Source organism: Bidens hawaiensis, unplaced genomic scaffold (assembly GCF_021521415.1).
Source record: "Bidens hawaiensis isolate Kalapana, Puna unplaced genomic scaffold, B.hawaiensis_p1.1 tig00000820_1, whole genome shotgun sequence".
In the NCBI taxonomy this organism is placed as follows: Eukaryota; Viridiplantae; Streptophyta; class Magnoliopsida; order Asterales; family Asteraceae; genus Bidens; species Bidens hawaiensis.
This window is the reverse complement of record NW_027491048.1, coordinates 2,479,924-2,489,406: the sequence shown is the minus strand read 5'-3', so window position 1 is coordinate 2,489,406 and position 9,483 is coordinate 2,479,924. Positions and strand designations below refer to the sequence as shown.

General features: G+C 38.2%; 2 protein-coding genes across 3 annotated transcripts; one reads left to right on the top strand and one right to left on the bottom strand.

Annotated features, from left to right (window-relative positions):
• Nucleotides 1-2,317: 2,317 nt before the first annotated feature.
• Nucleotides 2,318-5,466, top strand: LOC143542435 (inactive leucine-rich repeat receptor-like serine/threonine-protein kinase At1g60630). Its single transcript, XM_077035023.1, has 2 exons — nucleotides 2,318-3,983; nucleotides 4,736-5,466. Exons 1-2 carry the CDS (start codon nucleotides 2,660-2,662, stop codon nucleotides 5,398-5,400), a joined length of 1,989 nt encoding a protein of 662 aa, XP_076891138.1. The 5' UTR covers nucleotides 2,318-2,659; the 3' UTR covers nucleotides 5,401-5,466.
• Nucleotides 5,467-5,654: 188 nt separating this feature from the next.
• Nucleotides 5,655-8,383, bottom strand: LOC143542446 (uncharacterized). 2 transcript variants are annotated; one of them, XM_077035033.1, is made up of 8 exons: nucleotides 8,025-8,383; nucleotides 7,460-7,559; nucleotides 7,236-7,292; nucleotides 6,423-6,544; nucleotides 6,259-6,334; nucleotides 6,119-6,180; nucleotides 5,953-6,034; nucleotides 5,655-5,841 (listed from the first exon to the last, which is right to left on the bottom strand). In XM_077035033.1, exons 1-8 carry the CDS (start codon nucleotides 8,336-8,338, stop codon nucleotides 5,785-5,787), a joined length of 870 nt encoding a protein of 289 aa, XP_076891148.1. In that variant the 5' UTR covers nucleotides 8,339-8,383; the 3' UTR covers nucleotides 5,655-5,784. The 2 variants fall into 2 exon arrangements, with proteins under 2 accessions (XP_076891148.1, XP_076891145.1); XM_077035030.1 differs by having other exon boundaries at nucleotides 6,259-6,341; nucleotides 6,427-6,544.
• Between the last annotated feature and the right edge of the window lie 1,100 nt (nucleotides 8,384-9,483).

Genomic DNA, 9,483 nt, shown 5'->3' with positions numbered 1-9,483 from the left:
AGCTTTAAGTTTTAAGCTTTTTCTCCTAATCTAAAAGTTTCAAGCTCCTTGAACCAAATAAAGCTTTTAATTGAGTAGGAGCTTTTTCTTAAAAGCTTGAAACTTGTAGCTCCTAAAAGCTTCATGCCAAACATACCCATTATACAGACCACAAAACTGTTTTAAAAACACTATCCCATATGTTTCGGTTTTGGCATTCTTAAATAAAACCACACAATATCAGAAGACTGTTGTCATGGTTGGCTCGTCCTGGTACAGATGTATGAAGTATGAACCACTTAGGCTGAGGGGTGTGGGGCGCTAACCTGGGCGTGTGAGCCCCTCCGCTCGCGCCCCCAGGCGCTAACCCCACACCACCGGGGCGCGAGCGCGGGCGCGAGCGCGGGCGCGAGCGGGGCGCGAGCGCGGAAATCCAGGCAGGCGTGAGTGTGGTCGCGGGAGAAGAGAGAGGAAAAGCTGGTGGGCCCGCCCAAAAGAGCCGTTGAGCTCGGTTTTTTTTTTTAAAAAACCTTTAAAAACTCCTATATAATACCCCAAAATCAACCCATTTCAACCATATCAAACACAACTTCAATCTCCAAACTCATATATAATATCCCAATCTCCTATATAATACCCAAAAATGTCTGGAAATTGGTACCCAAACCTAGATTCAGATTATAGTTACGACGATTTATGGTCGTCACCAGACCAATCGATGTTTTATACGGGGCCGCAAGAAACATCCGGCTTTCAACCATCCAACATACAACCGTCTCCTAACTTTGTTGTTCCACAGACACAAGAATCACACGGTGATGCTACAGGAGCAAGAAGACGCGTCCACCGGAAAAAACAACTTGCAACGGACGGGCCGGGACCGGCTTCGACTTCGAGGATGAAACGGAAAACCACTCCGTGGTCATCGGATGAGAAGGAAGCCTTGTGTCGGGCTTGGATAGTCATTTCTGAGGATCGGCGTTGCGATAATTGTTTTAACGTTTTTAAAAATGATTTTTAATAAAAAAGTTAAATAAAAAAGTTAACTGGAAATCTATTTTAATTATTCATTTTGCAGCCGACTACCAAAAAAGGAAGGTTTTTTGGACAAAGGTTAGGGAGACGTTCTATACGCTCGTTGGGAGTACAGAGCGAAACGCCGATATGATTTCGGGTCGGTGGTCCGAAATCAGAAAATTTGTCGGCTTGTTTACTAATCTTTTCAACAGGAACGCCGGTCGTATGAGACCAAGTGGTAGTGATGATTTGGCGGTTTACAATTTCACTGTCGAAGAGTGGAGGCAGGAGTGTTTGCGGAGGTATGGGACGGTGAAGACGTGGGACGATTTAAAGTTGTGGGAGAGGTTGAAAAGGTGTTCCAAGTGGGTTGAGCTTGTGGCGCCGGACCATGATGCGGAAGTAGGGCCGAAACGGACTAAAACTAGTTCGTCTGGAGCATATAGCACTTATGCCGGGTCGGATTGCCGCGTTGGATTCGACCTAAACATTGCGGGGGAGGAAACGTCTTCACCGCCGAGGAGGCGGCCATTGGGACGGGACGCCAAGGGGAAAAAACCGGCTGAGGGGGGAGCCGTAAACATCGTCGATCTTGTTGAATCCCTCAATAAATTCAACAAAACCATGGAGGTGGTCTCTAATGACAAAAAGGAAAAAAGGAACGTATCCGAAAGAGGTTGATCGAAGAAGACCAAGCCGAAGAATAAGAATAATGTTTTTTTAGTACTTTAATTTTTATTTTATTTTTAGATATTAATGTGTTTTTTTTAATGTGTGTTTTTTTTAATAATTTATGAGTTTTTTTAATAATACGTTTTTTGAATATATTTATAAAAAAATAAAAAAAAAATCCGCTGGAGCCCCTCCACACCAGGGCCAGGGGCTCCAGCGGGGGCTCCAACACCCATCTTATCCAGTTTCTCTCTCTGCCACATGTCACAATATTATTGGCTGGAGCCCCCACTCGCGCCCCCGTTAGAGCCCCCCACACCCCTCAGCCTTAAATGATCCTAGTCTTTATTTCTTCACCTGTTTTCATCATCTTTCTAGTAATAATTATTACTCACTTTTTTTAAATTATATTATTATTAATTAATAAACAATAAACAATAAACAAATGAATTTAATGCTCAAAAGCTTTATTAAATGCATGGATTCCATTATAATAAGTTAAAATAAGTTAAACAAGTTAATAATTCAAGATTTAAATTCCAATTTTATTATTAAAATTATTAAAAATTGTGTTTTTAGAGAGAGAGAGTAAGAATATAGTATTTCTTGAAGTTGCAAAGCTCTGATTAACTTCACGTGTAGACTCATTCATCTCATTCATCTTATTCATATTATTCATCTGTCCGTGAGTCTTTTAAAACTACAACAACTCACACAAACACACACACACATTATACACAGATCCATGGTGGTTCTTGGTTCTTGAAGATTCTTGAAGATGAAAAGATGTTGACTTTATCACTCAAGATCCAAAACCCATTTGACCATGAACTTGAATTTGATAAAACCCCAAAAAAAAACCAAAAAAAACCCCCAAAATACCCTTCTTTTCAATTTCTTGCATTCCCAATAACTCAGTCAAAAAGTTGTCTTTTTGAATGGATCTTTAAAACCCATTTCTGATTCGGTTCCAAGATTTGACCCAGATGAGATGGGTCAAAAATATTATGTTTTCCTTATTGTTACAATTATTATCTTGAATCTTGAAACTGAATGTTCAATGAGTGTTAATGGTGATAATGATAAAGAAGCACTTTTGGGGTTAAAAGCATCACTTGATTCATCATCAACTGCACTTAATAACTGGAGTGGAGATGATATATGCAAATGGGTTGGTGTTAAACAATGCTTACGTGGCAGAGTCTCAAAGCTTGTTCTTGAAAACATGAACTTATCAGGTACACTAGATTCAACAAACCTTAACCAGTTAGACCAGATTCGAGTATTAAGCTTCAAACAAAACTCAATCTCGGGTCAAATCCCAAATCTTTCCGGGTTAATTAACCTCAAATCAGTCTACTTTTCATACAACAACTTCTCCGGCGAGTTTCCGGCGAGTCTTGTTACCTTACACCGCCTCAAAACCATTGTATTATCTAATAATCAACTTTCCGGCGACATTCCGGTAACGGTGGTTAATATTAAAAGATTGTATTCTCTTTATTTAGATAACAATAGATTCACTGGTGGTGTACCGCCGTTGAATCAGACCGGGTTAAAGCTTCTTAATTTATCGAATAATCAACTTTCCGGCGAGATTCCGGCGACTCCAGTGTTGGCTAAATTCAATGCCACGTCATTTTCCGGCAATGTGGGTCTTTGCGGCGATGCGATTAATATCGAATGCGGTTTAGCTTCTTCTCCGGCGGGGTCGCCGGAGAATCCACCGGTCGGAAAGTCACACCGGCACCGGAGAACCAGGAATATTATTATAGCAAGTTCTATTGGTGGGTTTTTGTTATTATGTGTTTTTATCACATTGGTTGTAATTTGTTTTAATAAAAAAAGTAAAAAAAAGTCGGTGGAGGAAGGCATAAAAGTGGCGGCGGCGGCGGAGGGTGGCGGCAGCGGCGGAAGTGGCGGCGCGACCGGTAGTGGCAAAAACGGTGGGAGTCGGTTTTCGCCGGAAGGCGACGACGGTGGGATTGGGAAGCTGGTGTTTTTCGGTGGCGGGGATTCGCCGGAAATGAGTTATAGTTTGGAGGATTTGTTGAAAGCGTCGGCGGAGACATTGGGAAGAGGGACAGTGGGGAGTACGTACAAGGCGGTGATGGAGTCGGGGTTTATCGTGACGGTCAAACGGTTGAAAGACGCGAGGTATCCAAGGGTGGAGGAGTTTAGAAGACACGTGGACGTCATCGGACGGTTGAGGCATCAAAATTTGGTGCCTTTGAGGGCTTATTTCCAAGCTAAAGAGGAAAGGTTGCTCGTATACGATTATTTTCCCAACGGTAGTCTTTTCTCACTCATCCACGGTACGTGAATATTTTATTTTATTTTATTGAGTTAGTTTAATATAATTTTAACTAAATGTATTCATTAAAATTAATTAACACTTGTCATGTGGGACAAAGAAAGCTCTACTTTTTTATGACGAGACAAACATTTTGAATAAATGTTTAATAATAAACGTGTAAAGTTGGACTGTTTTGAGTGATGATTATTATTATTTTAATGTGTAAATTGCAATTTAATAAAACCAAAGTAAGAATAAAATATGGAGGTCGGTGGTGTGACTGTGAACAACGGTTAAGCTTGAGCTCGTTTAAGCTTAACTTCATTTCGTTTAATTTAAGAAAACGCTCGAGTTTGGAGCGATTTAACTCTATTTCTATAACAAGCTCCTACAGTGAATTGAAAAGCTTTCCAAGTTGAAGTTTGACTAGGATCAACTCGTTTATTATTTATTTAATTATCTTATTCATACACATTAATTATTGGTTCAGTATATTTGTAATTATATATTTTTTTATATAGCGTAATATATTTATCATAATTTTATATACATGAATAGTAATTATGTAAATTTTACTTAAATGTGTAAAATAAAAATGATACAAGTATCATGTCATTTAGGCTCGTGTACTTATTCGAGCTTGATACGTAAAATTTGTACTCGCTCGTTTATTAAAAGAGCTCTAATAGAAGCTGAGTACAAACTCATTTAAGCTCGGCTCAGTTTAAGCTTTTAACTGAATAGCTCTCGACTTATGATTTGAATTTGCAGGATCAAGAACATCAGCCGGCGGGAAGCCTTTACACTGGACCTCATGCCTAAAGATCGCCGAGGACTTAGCCACCGGGCTGCTATACATCCACCAAAACCCAAGCCTAACCCATGGAAACTTAAAATCCTCCAATGTCCTCTTAGGTTCCGATTTTGAATCATGCATTACTGACTGCGGTTTAATGTCATTTAAAAACCCCGACTTCCCAGAAGAGTCAAGCGCGTCGTCCCTCTTCTACCGTGCCCCAGAATGCCGTGACCCACGAAAACCCCTCACGCAACAAGCAGACGTCTATAGCTTCGGTGTCCTGCTACTAGAGCTTCTCACGGGAAAAACCCCGTTCCAGGACCTTGTTTTGGAACACGGGTCGGATATTCCTAAATGGGTCAAGTCTGTGAGGGAAGAAGAAACGGAGTCTGGTGACGAGCCAACGTCGTCTGGGAACGAGGCGTCGGAGGAGAAGCTCACGGCTCTTCTGAATATTGCGATGGCTTGTATTTCACTGGCCCCGGAGAATAGGCCCGTTATGAAGGAGGTGTTGAGGATGATTAGGGAAACGAGAGCGGAAGGAGCTCACGTGTCGTCGAATAGCAGCGATCATTCACCGGGAAGGTGGTCAGATACGGTCCAGAGCTTGCCCAGAGACGAACATTTGAGCATATGATTTGTTTGGTTGTTAATTTTATTTATGAAATTTGATTTGTCTATTTGTGAAGAAGGGATTTTTCTGTTAGTTTTTTTTTTATTTTAAATTGTTTGAAGCTGTAATTGTGTGATCGGTGTGACCATAGTTTGACTTATTTCAAAATGTAAATAGGTTTGACTTGTTTAAAGTCAAACAAAACATAAAATGAAGCAAGTAGTTGCCTAATGGCCAATCAATCATCTTAGCTTTCGAAAATGGCATCATTCTACAAGTTCTTGCATAGTTGACTTTGACATAAAAGGTCAACCAATACCGATAACATAGAATATGCCCGAAAGGGTCAATACTTATATGTAATATACATCAGATTTACTCTATACTTACAACCAAACTGACTCCGACTCAGTAATTTGGTTCTTGCTTCAGATGCATTTTGTTGTACGATCCAAACCTTGTTGTCTGGCAATCAAGAAGCAACATCTGTTTAATCAGTGGATTACACGAAAAGGTATTGAATATGAGAAGTCAAAGTCAACTTTCAGAGAGTTGACTTATGGTAATGTTAGTTACCTGACTTGTAGTGGGCAGAACGGTGTTAACAAGATCCATGTTTAACGATACAGGCAGTGGCGGCCCTGGAATGTATCTCAAGCTGCAAGAATTTTTAGACACGAGCAAAAATAAGCAGGCGATATGCACAGACTTTTTTTCCAAGACAAATTAATTTCTCACTTACTCCTTTACAATGGCAGCTAGATTGTTCTTCGCATGACTAAAAAGGTTGACATTGTCCTGCAGCTGAAGTTAAATATTACGAAACAAAATGTTAGCTTCCAAGAATATATTGATAAAATATAATGAATTCAAAATACTTACTTTTAATGCAGAAATGTTAGCCGAAATCTGACCGAGAACTTGGTTGTTTTGTTCCAAAAGACGCCTTGTGGGGCCGCTTAATGCTGCATTAATCGAAAAATAATCAGTATGTTAATAAAATACTAAAGATCTTCACAATGTGACATAGCAAAAACATAAGATACTGACCTTCCAAAGGATTACCATTGCTCTGGAACCGATTATTCATGGTAACCAGATATGGAGCCACATTCAAAGTTGAATTTGATGATATAGTTGGCTTTGACGAGAATTCGATCAGTTTATCCTGTTGAAACACACAACCAGAATGCTAAACTTAAGTGCATAATATATCAAATGTCTCGGCTTTGATGTATCATGTAAGTAACGAGCCTTCAATCTAAAGGCACACACAATGTTTCATTTGGTAAATTGCAAGTAAACGGTAAACCTTGTAAAGTTATGTCCAGTTTTTGTACAGCTTAGGAAGGCAAATATATCATTAATAAAAGGTACAAGAAGCAATTTGGTTGATTATTGATACAATAAGTTGTAATGCAAAACAGTAACATTTTATATAGAGGTCACAATTTCGACAATTTTACTCACGAATGTGTGGATTCGGTTTATGTTTTTATCTTGAATGAGACAAACTGATACAATACAAAATGTTTTAATGCGTAAAACCTACTAAATCAGTTTATTCAATACACGGCAGCATTATTGATATTTGATAATAACACAAGTTCTGCAATCATATTTGACATTAATTTTATAAAAGCCACATTTTTGGACAAAAGTGTCGTCACGGAACAACCTGACCTGGATTTTACCAAAATGACCTGTTTTGACTTTTCACACGACCCGCCCGTTTGTCATCTCTAACTTTCAACAAGGTTTGACTCAATAGACTCTTCATTAGTGGCCTCGCCTCGGTCACCGGTTAACTGGTCACTCTGTGTTTGTGTGTGTGGGGGGGGGGGGGGGGATAGCGATACCTTCTTATCTTTTAACTTCCTGCTCAACTTCAGTGCCTCGTGTTTCTTTTGTTTACTCTGCCAAAATTTCATTTTAGTAAGAATATAACCCGAGGAAATACAATGAATGGTCAGATAAAGTGCACGAGTAATGTGACCTTTACAATTAAGATATCATGTCCTTATCTTGATTTAAAAAAATCACCAAAATAACAAGAAAAATGAGTAACAACTAACAAGCTCACCGTCATCCACCTACACCTGAGGGCAACATCACGAACAGTTTTATCACGCAATGTAGCAGCAATCTTGACACACTTCATAATTTTGGGTTCATCTGCATATCTACACATATAAGTACAGAAAATCATTAATCAAGCATATATGGGTCATACAGTATACATATAAATTGTAGAATTATAAAAATAATAACTAAATTGTAGCAGCAACTATGGATTTGTGTGTTGGAACTTGAAGTTGCAGATAACTAACTTCTAACAATCTATGCAAACAGTTTTTTTGTTCTTATTATTATCTAATTATTTGAGTCAGCTTTGGATGGCTGCAACAAAACTTGAATATATTTTACAAAAAAGTTGCTACCTTTTTGGTCTTTTCATCTATTAAATCCTTAAATATCAGAACTTATTGACAACTTATTAAACAAACAAACTTCTAATTAATATGATTACTGCAACTTCAAAAACTAGACTCTTAAAAAAAACCGAAAACCACAAGAACAAGTGATGGAAAATTAACAAGAACATATACCAAAAGAATATAATCATAAACACAGAACAAGATACCTACTTTGAGATTCCTTCTTCCAACTTAATCTGTTCGTCAACCGACCACTCGACAGCCAAGCCCGCATCATGCTTCAACCCCGGGACCAAATCGGAGACACTAGAAGTACAAGAATTCCCAATTTGCACCATACCAGAATTCCCAGAAAACACCATACTTGATGCACTATTATTATTAATATCATTAATATTATTACAACTATTCATCCTATAATAATCCCCCATCCTGATCATCTCACTAGTACTATCTCGAAACGATATCGCATGCCGATTCGGAACATAACTCAAAGTTTGATCATGATGATAACCAGAATCCATAATTGAGCAAAAGGGTGGCGTCAAGTTTCAAAATTTAAAGAATCTTGAAACTTACCTTTACCCAAAAAGTTAAAACAAAACTCTAGAATTTTCTTGACACCCAGTAATCAAAATCAACACTTTCATTCAAAATAACAAAAACCCATCAAGGATTGAAGCTAGAAAACCCAAAATCAAGCTAAAAATACCTTTTTTTACAAGAAAACCAAAATCTTGAAGCTTTTTGGAGGTGGGTGGTCTCATTTGTTAATAATAATAATAATAGGTGTACATATACATATATACATATACATGGAGGTGCAAAATTTGATGGCTTTTTGGGTGGGTATGAGCAGAGGGAAAGAGGGGTGATGCACTTTTGGTACAATAATAATAAGAAGAAGAAAATAAGTGGGTGGTTTGGCCAATGAGAAAACAGAGGACAAAGTGAAACAGAACATAGGTGGTGTTGAGTTGAATAATAATAATAATAATAATAATAATAATAATAATAATAATAATAATAAAGTTGGTTTGGTTTTGTTTTAAAAGATTTATTATGTTGCGCAGATCTTGGAATTGAGGAAAAGTGAGAATCCCAATAAGGAGCATTTGATGCTAGTACAATGTCACAATTCCACTCAAGCTCCAAGTTGATGATCATAATTCATAATTGACAGGAGTACTCTTGTTTAGTAATGTTTCAATCACATTCAATGCTTTTGTTCATGATATTTTTTGTTATATTTTGTAACCTTCATTAAATATATATATAAAAAAAGGGGTGAGCTGAGTTTGGCTCGTTTTGACCTATGAGAGCTTGAGCTCTTTTTCTAGAGATTGGCTCGTGAATTGGTTTTTTCAAAGTCGGGCTCAATTCGTCTATTGCAAAGCACGAGTGTCCCCTATTGTTCGGCTTCGGGACACCGGGTTTGTTGCTAGACAGACAGTGTTAAAGGCAATCTAGAAAAATTGCTAAGCACGGGAAGACATGTATCGTGAATCAATACGCTTTCATTCATTTTGCTTTTGATATAATTGGGTCTCTTGCCCCCGATGCTGCTACGTTTCTGAAAACAGTTCAGCGGGTTGTGCACAGTTGCTTATCGACTCCGAAGTACTATAACTTTGTTTTTAGTAAGATTGGATTTGCCATTAAAAAATGA